Source organism: Trichomycterus rosablanca, chromosome 26 (assembly GCF_030014385.1).
Source record: "Trichomycterus rosablanca isolate fTriRos1 chromosome 26, fTriRos1.hap1, whole genome shotgun sequence".
Classification (NCBI taxonomy): Eukaryota; Metazoa; Chordata; class Actinopteri; order Siluriformes; family Trichomycteridae; genus Trichomycterus; species Trichomycterus rosablanca.
Genome location: NC_086013.1, coordinates 4,218,744 through 4,237,775, shown reverse-complemented (window position 1 = coordinate 4,237,775; position 19,032 = coordinate 4,218,744). Strand labels below are relative to the sequence as shown.

The 19,032-nt window shown below is 44.5% G+C and overlaps 1 protein-coding gene across 1 annotated transcript; it reads right to left on the bottom strand.

The window, feature by feature from the left end:
• Positions 1 to 900: 900 nt before the first annotated feature.
• bckdk (branched chain ketoacid dehydrogenase kinase) lies at positions 901 to 17,034 on the bottom strand. Its single transcript, XM_062988683.1, has 11 exons — positions 16,633 to 17,034; positions 14,500 to 14,568; positions 14,305 to 14,415; positions 12,131 to 12,178; positions 11,510 to 11,629; positions 11,293 to 11,391; positions 10,094 to 10,167; positions 7,301 to 7,429; positions 5,004 to 5,093; positions 4,164 to 4,319; positions 901 to 2,028 (listed from the first exon to the last, which is right to left on the bottom strand). Exons 1-11 carry the CDS (start codon positions 16,885 to 16,887, stop codon positions 1,884 to 1,886), a joined length of 1,296 nt encoding a protein of 431 aa, XP_062844753.1. The 5' UTR covers positions 16,888 to 17,034; the 3' UTR covers positions 901 to 1,883.
• Positions 17,035 to 19,032: the final 1,998 nt, after the last annotated feature.

Sequence of the window (19,032 nt, the reverse complement as noted above, 5' to 3'; positions counted from 1 at the left end):
CAGTGATGCTAGCCAGTCTGGTCCTATCCCCCTGAAGAGCAATGAAGCACAAATTACAAAGGAAGTTGATGCTGCCTTTAATAGTACGGTGTCAGAACTCATGTGTGAATTTAGTCTACAGTACTAGTTCAGTACTACAGCCTAGGTATACACCCTGGACAGGGCCACCACTCCATCACAGGCCATAATTCACCCACATTCACATGAAATAAAGGGGCAGTTTTAAACACATGATCAAACCCGTGTTGATGATTAGTCAGAGAATAATTTGCAATGTGGAGTAAACTGGTTACGATATGAACCCCTTCATGATACATAAATCTGTATCAATATAGTGCGGCTGCTCCTAAGCTCTGGAACTCTCTGCCTCACTCCCTGGTTAGTGCATCTTCAAAATAACAGGCCTTGTTGGGTGTTTCCAGCACCAAAATGGTTCAAGGAAAGACAACCGATGAACCAGCCACAGGGTCATGAATGGTCAAGGCTCAGTGATACTAGCCAGTCTGGTCCTATCCAGGACAGTTGATGCTGCCTTTAATAGTACGATGTCAGGACTCATGTGTGAATTTAGTCTACAGTATTTTAATGATCTCCCTAGGTGTACACCCTGGACAGGGCACCAGTTTATTACAGGCCATAATTCACATACACATTTGCTTGGATGTATGGGCAGTTTAAAGCAGCCAATCTACTATGATCATGTTATTGGGAGGTGAAATGAAAAGCTATGCAGGCAACAGGATCATGTTGGTGATAAGTCACAGAGAATAATTTGCTATGGTGATGAAACTGATGTGTCAAGCTAAGTGTCAAACAACTCACAGCAAAATAGTTACTGAATATGATTAAATTCATGTTAGTGCCTGTAGTGGGGAAAAAAAACAACAACAACAAGTGAGGCAGATTTGAAACGGTTTTAATGCCCTTAAAGAAGCTATGCAAAATTGGCATCTATGGGAGAAAAAACAAAACCAAGAACAAATAAGTGAATAAAATGATCCCATGTATATCATTCAGAACATCTCGCACGATAATTTGGCCGAATATGTTCACCAAAACAAAAAAAACTATGGTAAAATGCTTATGTTGGTTAGCTTCAACACGGAATACAGCATTACAACAAATTATCCAATAGCTTGGGTGAGAGTGGTAGTTTAAGGTTTCATCACCAGAGGGCAAACCTCTGCCAGAAATCAATATTGTCCTTCAATACAAGCAGCACCCTGTTGAAGCAGAACCCATTTCTCAAAATATCCTTCATAAGAACAGTTATTAGTCATTTATTTTAATTGTACAGTAATAGTGACTATTTGCTATTGGAATGTAGCAAAACCAAATCAGATCTACACAAGAGAGTCAAACTATTCTCAAATGTTTTATAATTTTATATGACAAACAAGCCAAAAAAGAAATAATAAAGAACCATTGTGTCATTTGTCAATATGTGAATCATACAGAGATTATGGTTAAACACTGGGCTGGTGCAGAGAACAAGAAGCAGGCTGATCAACATTTCCATAAGGCTTTACAATCCACAGGCTTTCTCTGTATGGACGGTCATTTATAACCGACCATAAACCTTCCCCCCTCAGCGTCAGTCCTCCAAAAAGAGCTTTCAGCCCTTTAAAAGTTCAGTTTTTATCCTAAAGCGAACCGAGAGAGGAGATCATAGTCGTGAGCAGACCGTCTATCTTCTCCTTCAGTGACCTCAGATACACACGAGTCCAGTCAGACCGGCAACGTCTCAGAGTTCATTCCAGACTCTTTCATGCAATACAAAATGCAAAACGTGATAAATGAAACGAAAGGAGCGAAGGACCGTCGACAGCTTCCGGGTCTCCGGCTGATGAGTCCGTGGCGATTCCAGTGCCAGTGCCACCGCGTCACACCCTGAAGCTCTCGCCTTTCCCGTCGATGTGGCGCAGGCGCAGGTAAACGTCCGTGCCGATGCCCTGCATGGACTGGATGGAGAGGGAGCCACCCAGGTATTCGGCGTACGCTCGGGATGTAGGGAGGCCGAAGCCAAACCTGCAGACGGGGCAAAGTTCAGAAAATAACTCGATTACATTCATTTCTGACTCGAGATCAATACAGAGGGGAAAGAAAACAGTGGGTCGGGAGCCTACCCGGATACATTAGGCAGCAAGAACGTTTGTTTCCTAGGTCTGCATGATCTCCCAGTGTTTGCGTGGGTTTCCTCCGGAAGCTCCGGTTTCCACTCACAGTCCAAAGACGTGCAAGTGAGGTGACTTGGAGATACAAAATTATCCATGACCGTCATTAATTCAACCAGTGTGTAAAACATGACATTAAAATCCTAATATATAACTAAACATTATATAAACAGAGACAGTGGCAGCCTAGTGAGTAGAGTTTCAGGCTATCAATCGGAAGCCACTGTCGGAACCCTAACCCGCTCGACTCCAGGGGCCCGGTACGATATCTGACCCTGCGCTCTGACCCCAGCTTCCAAACAAGCAGGGATATGCAAAGAAAACATGTCACTGTACTGTACACTGTATATGTATACAGTGTATCACAAAAGTGAGTACACCCCTCACATTTCTGCAAATATTTTATTATATCTTTTCATGGGACAACACTATAGAAATAAAACTTGGATATAACTTAGAGTAGTCAGTGTACAACTTGTATAGCAGTGTAGATTTACTGTCTTCTGAAAATAACTCAACACACAGCCATTAATGTCTAAATGGCTGGCAACATAAGTGAGTACACCCCACAGTGAACATGTCCAAATTGTGCCCAAAGTGTCAATATTTTGTGTGACCACCATTATTATCCAGCACTGCCTTAACCCTCCTGGGCATGGAATTCACCAGAGCTGCACAGGTTGCTACTGGAATCCTCTTCCACTCCTCCATTATGACATCACGGAGCTGGTGGATGTTAGACACCTTGAACTCCTTCACCTTCCACTTGAGGATGCGCCACAGGTGCTCAATTGGGTTTAGTCCATCACCTTTACCTTCAGCTTCCTCAGCAAGGCAGTTGTCATCTTGGAGGTTGTGTTTGGGGTCGTTATCCTGTTGGAAAACTGCCATGAGGCCCAGTTTTTGAAGGGAGGGGATCATGCTCTGTTTCAGAATGTCACAGTACATGTTGGAATTCATGTTTCCCTCAATGAACTGCAGCTCCCCAGTGCCAGCAACACTCATGCAGCCCAAGACCATGATGCTACCACCACCATGCTTGACTGTAGGCAAGATACAGTTGTCTTGGTACTTCTCACCAGGGCGCCGCCACACATGCTGGACACCATCTGAGCCAAACAAGTTTATCTTGGTCTCGTCAGACCACAGGGCATTCCAGTAATCCATGTTCTTGGACTGCTTGTCTTCAGCAAACTGTTTGCGGGCTTTCTTGTGCGTCAGCTTCCTTCTGGGATGACGACCCTGCAGACCGAGTTGATGCAGTGTGCGGCGTATGGTCTGAGCACTGACAGGCTGACCTCCCACGTCTTCAACCTCTGCAGCAATGCTGGCAGCACTCATGTGTCTATTTTTTAAAGCCAACCTCTGGATATGACGCCGAACACGTGGACTCAACTTCTTTGGTCGACCCTGGCGAAGCCTGTTCCGAGTGGAACCTGTCCTGGAAAACCGCTGTATGACCTTGGCCACCATGCTGTAGCTCAGTTTCAGGGTGTTAGCAATCTTCTTATAGCCCAGACCATCTTTGTGGAGAGCAACAATTCTATTTCTCACATCCTCAGAGAGTTCTTTGCCATGAGGTGCCATGTTGAATATCCAGTGGCCAGTATGAGAGAATTGTACCCAAAACATCAAATTTAACAGCCCTGCTCCCCATTTACACCTGGGACCTTGACACATGACACCAGGGAGGGACAACGACACATTTGGGCACAATTTGGACATGTTCACTGTGGGGTGTACTCACTTATGTTGCCAGCTATTTAGGCATTAATGGCTGTGTGTTGAGTTATTTTCAGAAGACAGTAAATCTACACTGCTATACAAGCTGTACACTGACTACTCTAAGTTATATCCAAGTTTCATGTCTATAGTGTAGTCCCATGAAAAGATATAATGAAATATTTGCAGAAATGTGAGGGGTGTACTCACTTTTGTGATACACTGTATATGGCAGAGAGAGACTCTGGGAGTAAAATGCTCGCTCACCCGTGCATCGGGCCAGACTGAGGGCCGCTGTTGGTCATGGTGTTGAAGAGGTTGCTCATGCGCGGATCCTGCGTGCTCTGTTCGGCCGTGCTGAAGTGATAGTCCATCACTTTGTCTGTGATGCTGTGGGGGATGCCTCCGCCACGATCGGAAATCCTGAGATAAAGAAATCAGACGAATAAAAGAGTTTAAGGCTTATTTGCATATTTAACACATTAATTTTTAAATTTCTGTATAAAGATCGTAAGTTGATCCCCGCCATCATTGATTAGTGCTTCGGTCCGACAGAGCATTAAGTAGCGAATGTGCTGACCGGTCCAAGTTCAAACAAATATCCCCATTGTGTGTGTTCGCTGGCCAACAATCAGGCTGATGGAACTCTTTTACCATGAATCCTGCCCTGCACTTCTGTCCACAAACGAGCACTTAGAGGCTCAGATAACCGCTTTAATTGTCTATATGCTTTTAGGTTGCCGGGGAGAAACGGTACATTTGCTCAGGTGGACGAACCCTAGAGCAGCCTGATGCATTTCTATTACCTAAGGTGCTACCACAGCAAATTACTTACCATGTACATTATACTGACTGTAAGATACTGAGCTTGAATGTTTCAGCCGCACCCTTTCGATCACACATTTCATTTGGCATAGTATTTTATGCTGGCCGGCCATCCTCACACAACCGTCTTATTTATTCGGGATTAGGACCGACGCTTAGTCGTTAGGTGGACACGTCAGTGCACGTCACGGCATGCAAATATTGTCATATGGTAATATTAAAGCAGTTTTCCACACTGCCTCACCCTTTCTGAAACCAAGGTCTGCGTAAACACACACTTACCTGATGACAAAGTCAGTATCGTTGTTGGCAATGGTAACCACCACATCAGGGACGTTGTACGGGGTGTCCAAATGGCTCTCCATAGTGGCCCTATAAAACAATAATACATGTAATTAGGCAAAAGAAACAGAGGCATGAAAGTGTTGCCTGTGACCACCTGAGAATTGATCTTTTACAAAAATAACAATCTGTTTATCAGTGGTAGGTATAATTACAGGCACTAAATCTTTTAAATAATAATAAAAATCCAGAAGCTCTATCTATCACTGATTATATTCTGATTGCATGAATTCCGGTTTGGCTGTTCGGATTTTGATAGTGTTTTGATAGTGTAGGTTCATTGTACCTACAGTGTGAACACAAGAGTGATACTCATTGGCTGAGTAATAAAAAAAACCCAAAAAAACCCACACATGCAAAAGCATTGCGCCGAGCATTATGCAAACATCTGTCTGTACTTTAGTCAAACCCGTAACAAACACCTGGGTTAATTCAGGTCTATTAGTTTCTCATTGAGGAACACAACGACCCTCTGCAAAGTTTGGCATTAGCAGCATACAATGGGTGTGCTAAAGGTCTAACGTCTAGACATGTGAGTCTAGACAGATAGAATAATCAGAAATCCGGTAAAGGTGACATGTATAAGCATATAAGCGTACACTGCTTTGTCATCCAACAACGTATCCAATTACATAAAAGACAAATTCTAAAGCTAAATGACATTTAATTTGTTGTATTTGTATCCAGTCTGAATAACACGGCAAATACTTCACCCCTTACCTAGAGATTAATTCTAGTCCTTCAAATGCACAGAGTTTGGCTGGTTTTAACTCTGAGATCAAACACTGCAGCTTTTAAAATAATATATAAATAATACACTGATCAGCCAGAACATTACGACCACCTCCTTTTTTCTACACTCACTGTCCATTTTATCAGCTCCACTTACCATATAGAAGCACTTTGTAGTTCTACAATTACTGACTGTAGTCCATCTGTTCCTCTACATAGTTTTTAACCTGCTTTCACCCTGTTCTTGAATGGTCAGGACCCCCACAGGACCTCCACAGAGCAGGTATTATTTGGGTGGTGGATCATTCTTGGCACTGCAGTGACACTGACATGGTGGTGGTGTGTTAGTGTGTGTTGTGCTGCAGCGCTGATGGAGTTTTTAAACACTTCACCGTCACTGCTGGACTGAGAAAAATAATACCGGCTCTGTGGTGGTCCTGTGGGGGTCCTGACCATTAAAGAACAGGATGAAAGCGGGCTAAAAAAGTATGTACAGAAACATATGGACTACAGTCAGTAATTGTAGAACTACAAAGTGCTTCTATATGGTAAGTGGAGCTGATAAAATGGACTGAGTGTAGAAACAAGGAGGTGGTTTTAATGCTATGGCTGATCGGTGTAAATGAGCTTGTTGGACATTCCAATACAATGCTCATGTTTATGCACTCAAAAGCTTCCAATGTTCTCGATTTCTCCTGGACAGGGTTGCTGTGGGTCCGTCGTCCTCTGAACCACCTGACTCCATGCAGTAACTCTCCCACCTCCAAAAATAGCTAATCATGTCCGTATGTAGACGCCAAACTGGCCTGGATGCCAGCATTGTGGGCCGGGGTCATTTACCAGCACCCTGATATCGTGTCCATGCAGTCTAAAGAGCGTCTGTGAGGTCAGGCTCAGATTTTTAACCATTCACTCATTTAAACAGGTAAACATGAGTCGGGGGACTCCCGGGCTGAGGCAAATTTCCTAGGACACGCTGTTCCCTAAAGGGGACAAATGACTCTCCCCACACACAACAGCACCATAACGACTACGATCAAACTGGGATGAGAAGATAAATGATGATGTACCATGTACCAACAGTATATTCCAACATAACCTTGATTGCTGACTCATTTACAGTGGAGTACACCAAGAGAACAGTCACTGGCCAGCTTAATTTCTAATGCTTATCTCCTTCATTCTGGCTGAAGCACCCTCAGATCATAACCAATCCCCTGCCAAATTTTACAGCCACTCGCCAGGTCTCAGTCTAACCATTAGACAAGAGTTGGGCCAAGCAGAAAACTAGATTCATCCAAGAAGAGGAGCTTACTCCAGTCATCTACAGTCCAATCCTTCATCATTCTTTGCTTTTCGATGATGAAGAGCTCATTTCTAGAGTTGTATGACTTCAGCCCTGCCCCTAGAAGCCTGATACAGTTGAAGCCTCAATGTACTGCACAACATGCTCTCATCATTAAGATGATCTCTTGCAAGTGGTCACCGTCTGTAAGACGTCTTACCTCATTGCGTTCTTTAGGAGCTCGGGCAGGATGTAATCCAGAGGCAGGGGGATGAACGGAAAACGGGCAGCCACGTGACCGTTGATGCGGACGCGGGGAGAACTTCCATACTGGTGCTCGCAGAGTCGCCTGCACAGGTAAGAAAGGGGCATTAAAACATACAAGCACAGACAAGGGGAGGGTTTGGGGTATAGCTTTACTTTTGTAATAAGTGTTAAATAAACGTTAATATAATAAACCATTTGATTCTGTCCATTAACAGATTTTATAAGATACATAAAAGCATTTCTAAATGCACCAAACGTCCCATGAGGCACCAAGCAAGGTGCTACGTTTACCTTAATATCTAGAATGAATCACATAAGCAACATGAGCATAGTTTCATCATAAATATAATATTTACATAACTGTTAGAGTGGCACGATGGTCATTTATGCTGGATCACTACTGCTGGGATCCAGGTTTTAATCCCAGGTGCTATCGACCAGTCGGAGTTGGTCGTCTACAAACAGACATGACCGCCCAATGGGATTGCCGTCCTTTCAAAGAACTGCATCCATTTGTGGTGATGAATATTTTTCTTCTCTTCACTTCATTTATCCTGGTCAGAGTTGCTATGGACTAGGGATGCATCGATACCATTTTTTCCCAACCGAATACAAGTACAAGTACAAGTGCATGCATTTTTGTACTTGCCGATACCGATACCTATTTAGAATACCGTTTTTTAAATAAACACACACGTGAGAAGTGACGAGAAGTTTAATGATACCACGTCCAAAAATGCACGTCAACAAGTAGCGAGTGATCAAAGTGTTTGTGCGCTGATGTGATGAAATCAAGGAGGGAAAATAAATGAATCCGAGTGGATTTGGCAACATGGATAGCATGGATCGTTCTGTAGTGAGTTGGAGGTTAATAAATATTTTTGCAACGTTGGTGTTTTGTTGAGAACGATCAGGTCAGAAATACTGTAAAACGTGTGTGTGTGCTGATGTATTCTGATATAAACTATATTATCCCCCTGTCCCACCTGTTTACACTCCTCTCCTGCGTTTCCCCTCACACCGTATCCTGCGTTCTCATTGGCTGTTCGACATGTCACTCATTCCCAGTCGCACATCTCGGATCAGATATCTGACGTGCTAGAAAACTCGATCCGGCCGCCGAGCGCTCGGCGAGCCGGTCGGATCGAGTTGTTGGGTAGTTCACACTTAGCGATCGAGAGCCGAGTTTTGATCGCCGAGCGAACGCCGAGTTGCTCCCGAGCCGGCAAATCTAGCGCCGACCAGCCGCCGAGCGGAAATCGTGTACTGTGAACCGTGCATGACGCAGCAACGTGCACTAGGCACACGGTATCGGATGTTTAGTATCGGAGCCTCGTCTGCGAGTACGAGTTAATGAGCTTGGACTGGATTCTCCAGAATCACTGGACACCTGAAGTAACACACAGTGGATGCCAGGATTGCATCATCAGGGGTGCCGATGCCACCCAAGACATAGCAATGCGTGTGGACGCCCGACCGCCTGAGCCACACTGTGGCCAAGTGTGTGCACGTACATACGGGTAATCGAGCAGAAGTTCACCAAGTTCATGTCAAAATACATCGAGGCATCGAATCTGTGACGAAAGTCGGCGGAACTTGCCAGGCTAGAAACTGCCAGTTTATCAAGTTTGGACGTGAAAATGTTTGGAATTGTTTTCCCCCGCTTGAATGCCGAGAAGCTCTGATGACCTCGATTTCACCTTCAAGTAACTCATTTCAGTCACACTTTACAGTGGAGTACACCAAGAGAACGGTCACTGGGCAGCTTAATCTCTAATGCTTATCTCCTGATTGATTGATGGATGACTTTTACCCTGTCGGGTGGTCTGTTCTGTCTCGACTAGGTCCTTATCTACAAATGTCATGTCACATTGCTTTGTGATGGTTGGCTGCACATATGGGTCAGCTTTCTCCAATGGTCTGGTGTCACTTGTAGCAGACTAGCCTCTGATACTGGAATCCATACCATGATCAGACAGACAGTCATAACACTGCCTTCAGTGTGGTTACGCTGGTGCCTCATCACATGTACATCGCACTAAATGTTATAATATTTTTGCCAAGCATGTAACACGTATGCTTTGACCTTTGCAAAGGTCACCAGATCTCAACATGATTGAATACCCACGGACTTTGTTCCAATGCCTAAGAGAACGCCGTCCACTTCCACCATCAGACCACTGCTTGTTGAACGATCTATAAGAAGATTCCATTCCCCCAGTACAGTACAGTTCCAGCACCGAGGACGTCCGAGCTACCGAGGCGCTACGTTGGTTTTTCCAGGCACGTGTCTAGATCCCGAACTGTGTGACCGGGTCAAATGAAAACGAAAGTGCAGAAACTGCTGATCATGTGTAACAATTCCATATGCCATATACCTGAGCTCTGTGCTCCCTGCGCTGATGTTTACAGATGTGATCTCTGTTCGTAGCACCGACACAAAAGTGGCCACCACATCGAGCTAAAACAAACAATATTCTCAGACTATGTTTTTGCCAGATGCAAAGCCGAGCAAACACTTATGCAAGTCATCTTGCGCAATAGTGAGATTAACTGTAAATGGACCGTGAAACGTTTGAGAGAAAAAAACAGGTCAGTTTTCCGAACCGTTGAGTGAGAGATCAAAACAAACCGTATCAGAAGATCAACATACGGGCAGTGGAAGGTAGCAAACAGTCACATGGTTGCTGTAGATATGGGGAAGGGCAGAGAGGGAGGTAGTGAATGGAGATAAAAAAAAACATACCTTGCAAAGTCCACCCATTTCTCAATGATCTTTTTAGGAGACAGACGCCTACAGACGATGCCCACGTAGTCCGACTGAAAGAGACAAACAGAGAATCTTAATATTAATTTATTATACACTGATCAGCCATGACATTAAAACCACCTCCTTGTTTCTACACTCGCTGTCCATTTTATCAGCTCCACTTACCATATAGAAGCACTTTGTAGTTCTACAATTACTGACTGTAGTCCATCTGTTTGTCTGCATGCTTTGTTACCCCCCTTTCATGCTGTTCTTTAATGGTCAGGACCCCCACAGAGCAGGTATTATTTAGGTAGTGGCTCATTCTCAGCACTGCACTGACACTGACATGGTGGTTGTGCGTTAGTGTGTGTTGTGCTGGTACGAGTGGATCAGACACAGCAATGCTGCTGGAGTTTTAAACACCTCAGTGTCACTGCTGGACTGAGAATAGTCCACCAACCAAAAACATCCAGCCAACAGCGCCCCATGGGCAGCGTCCTGTGTGACCACTGATGAAGGTCTCAAAGAAGACCGACTCAAACAGCAGCAATAGATGAGCGACCGTCTCCGACTTTACATCTACAAGGTGGACCGAGTAGGTAGGAGTGTCTAATAGAGTGGACAGTGAGTGGACACGGTGTTTAAAAACTCCAGCAGCGCTGCTGTGTCTGATCCACTCATACCAGCACAACACGCACTAACACACCACCACCATGTCAGTGTCAGTGCAGTGCCGAGAATGATTTGATTTCCTGGCCCAAAGTGTGAGTGTGTGTGTACATGTGTGTGCGTCCTGTGATGGATGGACTGGTGACCTGTCTGGGGTGTTTCCTGCCTTTCGCCCAGTGAATCAGACCAACCGTGACCCTGATAAACCGGTGGCAAAACAGACAATGATCGAATGAAGGCATTCTTGATCTGACCAACATGTCCTGTACATTAAGGCCTAACAAGTAAACAAAGTTCTGGAACTGGAAGGGCGTCGCCTCAAAAAACAAACAATATGGAATTAGGTTGAGGGTCCTAAAACGAGCTCGTCAAACCAATATACCCACGGTGCAACTGCTGTAACCAGCCACCCACAAACACACCCACACAACAGTCAAGAATCCCATAGTGTGCAAGACTTAACGGCCACACTTGACCGTTTTTAGATACATGAAGTGAAACTAAAAGTCCAATGAGACACGTACGTTCTCCTCGTGCAGAGCCAAGTGGTGCGTGGCCAACATGCGAATGCCCAGACGAGACGTCAGCGTTGTGTCCAGGAAATTACGAACCAGCATTTCATCCTGAAAAGCACACGTGGATCAACAAGAATGCACATGATCCTTCTGACCGTTTGATCTATTGTATACAGGTAACACACGCACGATATAGCTGAATCGAAACTAAGGTTGTACTTGTTACCTGGATGTGTTTGCGACATTCCCTGAATCCTTCTGCGAGCATGGTGACTACATCTTTGTGGTCGTCGAGGAGCTGTTGGACTAGCTTGCTGTAACGAGCCTCTGTCTCCTGGTCTTTAATCTGAAGGACGATTCAAATTTTGTTTATTATGGTACCGATTGTGGTCACACGTAGTACACATGTTGAATTGAATGTGCTCGGCTGTGCTGTCAACCTGCCAGGCATCTACACCAACATGACTGGCTATGTCTGAAAAAGGGGAGGGGTTGGGCTGCTCAATGTTTACTGGAAAACGTGACCTGTGAGCGTGACCCTGACCAGGATAGAGCAGATGTTTTTGGGAAAAGGGGCGTGTGTGTGGTTTTCATTACTTTTCATTACACTGAAAAGCACCCATGAGCAAAAGCATAGAACAGCGACACCAGTGGATTAGGTTCTGCGTAGTCCCTCCAGTACACCCACACCCTCTCCGGTTCCAGTGCCTGTAAGACACGCTGTGTTCCTGAACCATCTAAAAGCAGGCCTGTGAACTTGACCTGACCTTTCCAGCATGTGTTTAAATGAATGCAGACAGGATTGTTCCGTCGTTTGCGTTAATGGCTAACCGAGCCGCATACTCACCGCTGGAAAGTCGCTCAGCATGTGATAGGCGCGGATATAAAGCTCGTGCTGCAGGAGTGGAAAAACAAGACAGGGGTTAGATCCAGATGGCACAGTTCCACGCCTACACACATGTTCGGCATTCCATAGGATTTCTAGGAACGAACATACAACGAAGGACCAGGAATAATAGAGACAGCAAGTCCTGTAGTACACCGTATACGCTGATCAGCAATAACATTAAAACCTATTTTATCAGCTCCACTTACCATATAGGAGCACTTTGTAGTTCTACAATTACTGACTGTAGTCCATCTATTTCTCTGCATGCTTTGTTAGCCTCCTTTCATGCTGTTCTTCAGTGGTCAGGACCCCCATAGGACCATCACAGAGCAGGTATTATTTAGGTGGTGGATCATTCTCATGAGTGGATCAGACACAGCAGCTCTGCTGGAGTTTTAAAACACCTCACTGTCACTGCTGGACTGAGAATAGTCCACCAACCAAAAACATCCAGCCAACAGCGCCCCGTGACCACTGATGAAGGTCTAGAAGATGACCGACTCAAACAGCAGCAATAGATGAGCGATCGTCTCCGACTTTACATCTACAAGGTGGACCGACTAGGTAGGAGTGTCTAATAAGAGTGGACAGTGAGTGGACACGGTACCAGCACAACACACACTAACACACCACCACCATGTCAGTGTCAGTGCAGTGCTGAGAATGATCCACCACCTAAATAATACCGGCTCTGTGGTGGTCCTGACCATTGAAGAACAGCATGGAAGGGAGGTAACAAAGCATGCAGAGAAACAGATGGACTCCAGTCAGTAATTGTAGATCTACAAAGTGGTAAGTAAAGTCGATAAAATGGACAATGTGTGTAGAAACTTTAATCAACTTAAGCTGGCGCTCAGGCGATATGCTTGTCCACCATCGGCTATTGTTCTATTGGCCGGCCAGGCATCTATACAGATGTGTTCCAGCCTTGAGTCCAGTGTTTCTTTAACCTGGCCCGCCACAACACTGACCAGGATAAAGCAGCTGTACTTTATCAGGTCACCCTAACCTGCATGTGAGTTCCAAATCAACAGAGTGTTCAGTGAGATTTGGAGGATACTACAGAGAACAAAAGAGCGAAGCACATGATTAAACACTGGCCTCCACTCCATTTTTCTCAAGTGTCACACACAGTGCAGGAGGAATGTAGGGGAAAGTTCATCGACAAGAAAGCCACAAGAAAACAACCCGAATTCAGGGAGGAGTCTGATCTGTAACCTCCTACAAAAAGTTCTGACTGTTACTGTAACTGAACAAGAGTTTTACCAACATGAACTGCTGATCAGAATTATGAGTACATTGTTTACCAGCATACACCGATCAGCCATAACATTAAAACCACCTCCTTGTTTCTACACTCACTGTCCATTTTATCAGCTCCACTTACCATATAGGAGCACTTTATAGTTCTACAATTACTGACTGTAGTCCATCTGTTTCTCTACATACTTTTTTACCTGCTTTCATGCTGTTCTTTAATGGTCAGGACCCCCAAAGAGCAGGTATTATTTAGGTGGTGGATCATTCTCGGCACTGCACTGACACTGACATGGTGGTGGTGTGTTAGTGCGTGTTGTGCTGGTACGAGTGGATCAGACACAGCAGCGCTGCTGGAGTTTTTAAATACCGTGTCCACTCACTGTCCACTCTATTAGACACTCCGACCTAGTCGGTCCACCTTGTAGATGTAAAGTCGGAGACGATCGCTCGTCTGTTGCTGCTGTTTGAGTCGGTCATCTTCTAGACCTTCATCAGTGGTCGCGGGACGCTGCCCACGGGGCGCTGTCGGCTGGGTGTTTTTGGTTGGTGGACTATTCTCAGTCCAGCAGTGACGGTGAGGTGTTTAACACACCACCACCATGTCAGTGTCAGTGCAGTGCTGAGAATGATCCACCACCTAAATAATACCTGCTCTGTGGTGGTCCTGACCATTGAAAAACAGCATGAATGGGGCTAACAAAGCATGCAGGGAAACAGATAGACTACAGTCAGTAATTGTAGAACTACAAAGTGCATCTATATGGTAAGTGGAGCTGATAACATGGACAGTGAGTGTAGAAACAAGGAGGTGGTTTTAATGTTATGGCTGATCGGTGTATATCCTGTACGAGCTATAAAAAAAAAAGACTCACCACTTGCAGGATGGTTGGGTTGCACCCGATGATAAAAGGCAGGCTTCGGAAGCCCTTGATGCGATGAGCGATACGCACCGGCAGTTCTTTATGTAGGTACCGAGCGCTGCTCTGCGAACACAATCGAAAATGTCAATATTAGCATTAAAACTACCAACGTTTATGAGCCTGTAAATATGGCGTGTTTGCATTTACCAGTATGTGGTTTCCATCCGGAGACTTTCCTGCATAGAGTAACGTCCCAGGTGTAAGTCTGACGGAAGGCTGAGAGGAAACAAATGTCATTTAATATATCAGTGATCGTATAAACCATCTTGTCTGATGCATAATCTATAATACAATTAAAATAAAAGCTAAATGCCGCTCAGGTGGCGCAGCGGTAAAAACACACGCTGGAACCAGAGCTGGGATCTCGAATACATCGTATCGAACCTCAGCTCTGCCTACCGGCTAAGGCCGAGCGGCCACATGAACAACGATTGGCCTGTTGTTCAGATATGGGCGGGCCTAAGCCGGATAGGGTCTCTCTCTCCCATGACTGTTGCAATCACGACCTCTGCTGGCTGATTGATGGCGTCTGCACAGAGATGAGAACAGAGTGCTCTCAGGGTGTGTCTCTCCGTACACGATGCTGAGCTGCACTGCACTGCACTCGTCAAAGTGCAGGTGATAAGATGCATACGGCATGCTGCCCACGTGTCGGAGGGGGCGTGGGTTAGCTTCGTTCTCATTCGATCAGAGCGGGGATCGGCATTGGTGGAGAGGAAGCGTGACGCAATCGGGCAATTGGACGCGCCCAAAAAATAAAAGCTAAACGAGTCCAATATAGTTAAAAGAAGATCTATAAAAGGCTTTACACCTTGCAGAGCAGACGCATAAGAATACGCTTGAGTCTAGACTATCACTATCAAGACTCCAGCTCAAGATCAGAGTCTCAAAGGAGCTACCAACCAGGCCAGGCACTCAGTAATATATACCCTTAAGCTTCAAACAGCTTCTTCCTATTATTATTACACTGCATTTTAAACCAAGTGTGAAAACAATTAGGGATTCAATAGAATAAACATTCAGTGATTTATACAGTAGGGAGTGATTTGGAATCCATCCAATGACTCATCCCATGAATCAGCTTATGACTGATGGCCTTACTTTGACCTGTGTAGACACAGTCGTGACGGCAAGCTGACTAAATTAAAATCCTGTAAGCAATTGTGGTCATTCTACTGAAGAAAATGACCACAAAGCATGCGGAGCAGTTTGTTTATTTATTAGGATTTCTAATAAAGTCTACCAGTCCATCGCAGGGCAGACACACACACACACACATTCACCTATATGGCAATTCAGTGTCTCCAATTAATCTGGCTGCATGTTTTTGGACTGTGGGAGGAAACCGGAGCACCCGGAGGAAACCCACGCCGACTCAGGGAGAACACGCAAACTCCACACAGAAAGGACCCGGACCGCCCGCCTGGGGATCGAACCCAGGACCTTCTTGCTGTGAGGCGACGGTGCTACCCACAGATATGCGACTTACAGTACTGTGACAGTATACTGTCTAAGCAATTGAGGGTTAAGGGCCTTGCTCAAGGGCCCAACAGTGGCAACCTGGCAGTGGTGGGGTTTGAACCAGCAACCTTCTGTTTACTAGTCCAGTACCTTAACCACTAGGTTAACTAAACTGCGACTACTTACTAATTTCTCAAATATATAAACAGCCTAAATTAGCATTATGTATCAAAATACCACAACAGTTATGACTTAAAACGTTTAAAAAAACGTCAAACAAGCCCAAAACTATAATTATACATAAGTTTAGATTTTATATTTGACATATTTATTACCTAATTAGCTAAGAATACACTAATGTTCTGATACTTTGATAAACAATGAAAGCTCTGCCTTTCAAGACAATGTTTATATTCGTACTATATTTGTATGCGGTTTGGAACGCGGCCCTTGTCAGTCTAATCTGTGATTGGCTAAATTTACTGTCAATCATTAAAATCTAAATCGTGATTGGCTGTAATTTTCTTTTTAAAATATCAGCCTTTGTTTGTTCAGAAAATCACTAAACAGCACACAAGCGTTCTCAGAATACACTAATACGCTACTAATATTGTTTGTAATGACATACTGTGTAATATAAAGTAAAAATATGGTAAACATCATACCACACACATGTTAAGTTAGTATTAAACGCATTACGGTACGCGGTTATGGACAGAGCCGATGACCTTTGTTGTTGGATAGCGTTGGTGCTAGCTGGTACTGATACAGATAAACAAACACCGAAGCGCCCGAGCAGCGACGCTGAACATGATCTACCTTCTCCGCGGAGATATCGATGGCCGACTGGTTATAAAACGAGGTAACGGTTTTTGACCTCTCCCTGGCCAGTTCGGAGTAGGTTGACATGGAGGACGTGGAGCGAAACCTCCGCTGCACGCCGTTCTCCACAGCCGACAGCAGGCCGGATGTTTTCGCGGATGACGGCAGGAGCAGAAGGCCGGTCATCCTGGTCGCTCCGCCGCGGCCGAGCATTAGCAGTTCCATCACCCTGCCCGTCACCCTGCGCCGCATTTTCTCCCTCCTGTTCCGAATCTGCACCCCGCTTCCCACCGAGATACACTCGCCTCGCCTGACCTCTCTCTACCAGGCCATTGACACGGGCCGCGGATGTGCACAGAGGCACGTACGGACTACTTTCGGTCACATTGCGAGCTGAAAAACGTTGGAGCGGTTTTATAGGGCGGGGATCTGGACCACTACAGGCTTTTGACTACAGACGCGACCAGCCGGCCAATCAGAGATCAGAACGCCCAGCCTGGCCACGCCTACTATACGAGCACGCGTGAAGTGCGTGCACGCTGGTTCTCATGCATCAACGTTGCGCAAGATCAAAGCTTTGATTTTAATTAAATTCTTATAATTAGTCTTTACATTCAACTCAGAGCCGTAGATAGAGAGAGTTGCGACACTCCTTGATCTCGCCGCCACGCGGTCACGTGGTTCATGTAACCCTCCGATAGTTCCAAACAAACCCGGCGCTGTCATGTTCTCATATGGGACAGGCAGCAGTAAATGAAATATTAAACGGCAAATAATAAACATTTGTACAATTTCTGGGTATTTTCAACTGCGTTTACATTTACTGCATCTGCTTTAATGTCAATTTGGTATATAAAGTGGAAGCTTGATGTTTATAATGACTTGTTAATAGGTCGTTCTTGTTAACACACAGTACATTATATTAGCATACATTACATAATGCGATATCATTAAGTAGTAGAGACAATATACAGTACAGAGATTAAAGTTTTTTTATGTTTTGTTTTTTACATAAACTAATCTCCCTTCACTTTCCTGAGGATTCATAATAATAATCATTTTGGCTAAACACTCATGTCACTAAACCATGTGGCTGGATTCATAAGGTTTACCTGCACTGAAGGAACAGATTGATAAACACACTACCGTACCTTTAAGGTACATGAAAAAGCATTCATTCATCTCTTATTTCATGAGTGATTAATAATTGATTCCTACATGTAATACATTAATGAATTCATTATGAATATGCACTAGTTCATTTTGTCTAATGTAAGTGGTGGACAAGGTACACAAACCATGCAGTTGAGTTAAAGTAGAGATATCCAAGGTAACATATTACTCCAGTAAAAGTAGTAGTAAAAGTAAAAATACTCTTTACCTCCACTAAAGTACTAAACTAAATTTACCTTCAAATGTACTGAAGTATGAAAGTAAAAGTATAATGATTTATTGTGGTTCTAATATTTTATTATCATTTCTGTAACAAGACTCTTGATTAATCAACTCATTTTAGGTGAAAAGACTCGTGTGTCATTAATTAAGCTAAACTGAATAAGCTAAATTCAGTTATACCTATTAATTAAGATAAACATGTAACATTTAGTGCTGAGCAAATGCTAAACAATAACAGTATTAAGTATATTAATGACATTAAATTCATAATTGTTTTAAAACAAAGCAACATACAGCTAAAAATGCTGGATAAGTAGTGGAAATGAATGGGGCTCTATGGGTTGTTTGGAACTATACAGAGCTCCACAACCCGGAAGCTGCGCAGAAACAATGTCCCGCCCCCTTTCCAACGGTTCCCTATGAGAGTGTCGCCACTCTGTTCTCTCTACCGCTCTGATTCAACTCATAGCCTGACTGAGGTGCGTGTAGATATTCGACAATGCAATAAGCATGTTGAACCATGTATGGACTTCACTAATGTGTCTGTGGGGATTTCTGCCCATTAAGTCCCATAAAGAAGCTTTATCAGCTCCACTTATCATATAGAAGCACTTTGTAGTTCTACAATTACTGACTGTAGTCCATCTGTTTCTCTGCATGCTTTGTTAGCCTGGTGGTGGTGTGTTAGTGTGTGTTGTGCTGGCATGAGTGGCGTTTTTAAACACCTCACTGTCACTGCTGGACTGAGAATAGTCCACCAACCAAAAACATCCAGCCAACAGCGCCCCGTGGGCAGCGTCCTGTGACCACCGATGAAGGTCTCAAAAATGACCGACTCAAACAGCAGCAATAGATGAGCGATCGTCACTGACTTTACATCTACAAGGTGGACCGACTAGGTAGGAGTGTCTAACAGAGTGGACAGTGAGTGGACACGGTGTCTAAAAACTCCAGCAGCGCTGCTGTGTCTGATCCACTCATACCAGCACAACACACACTAAC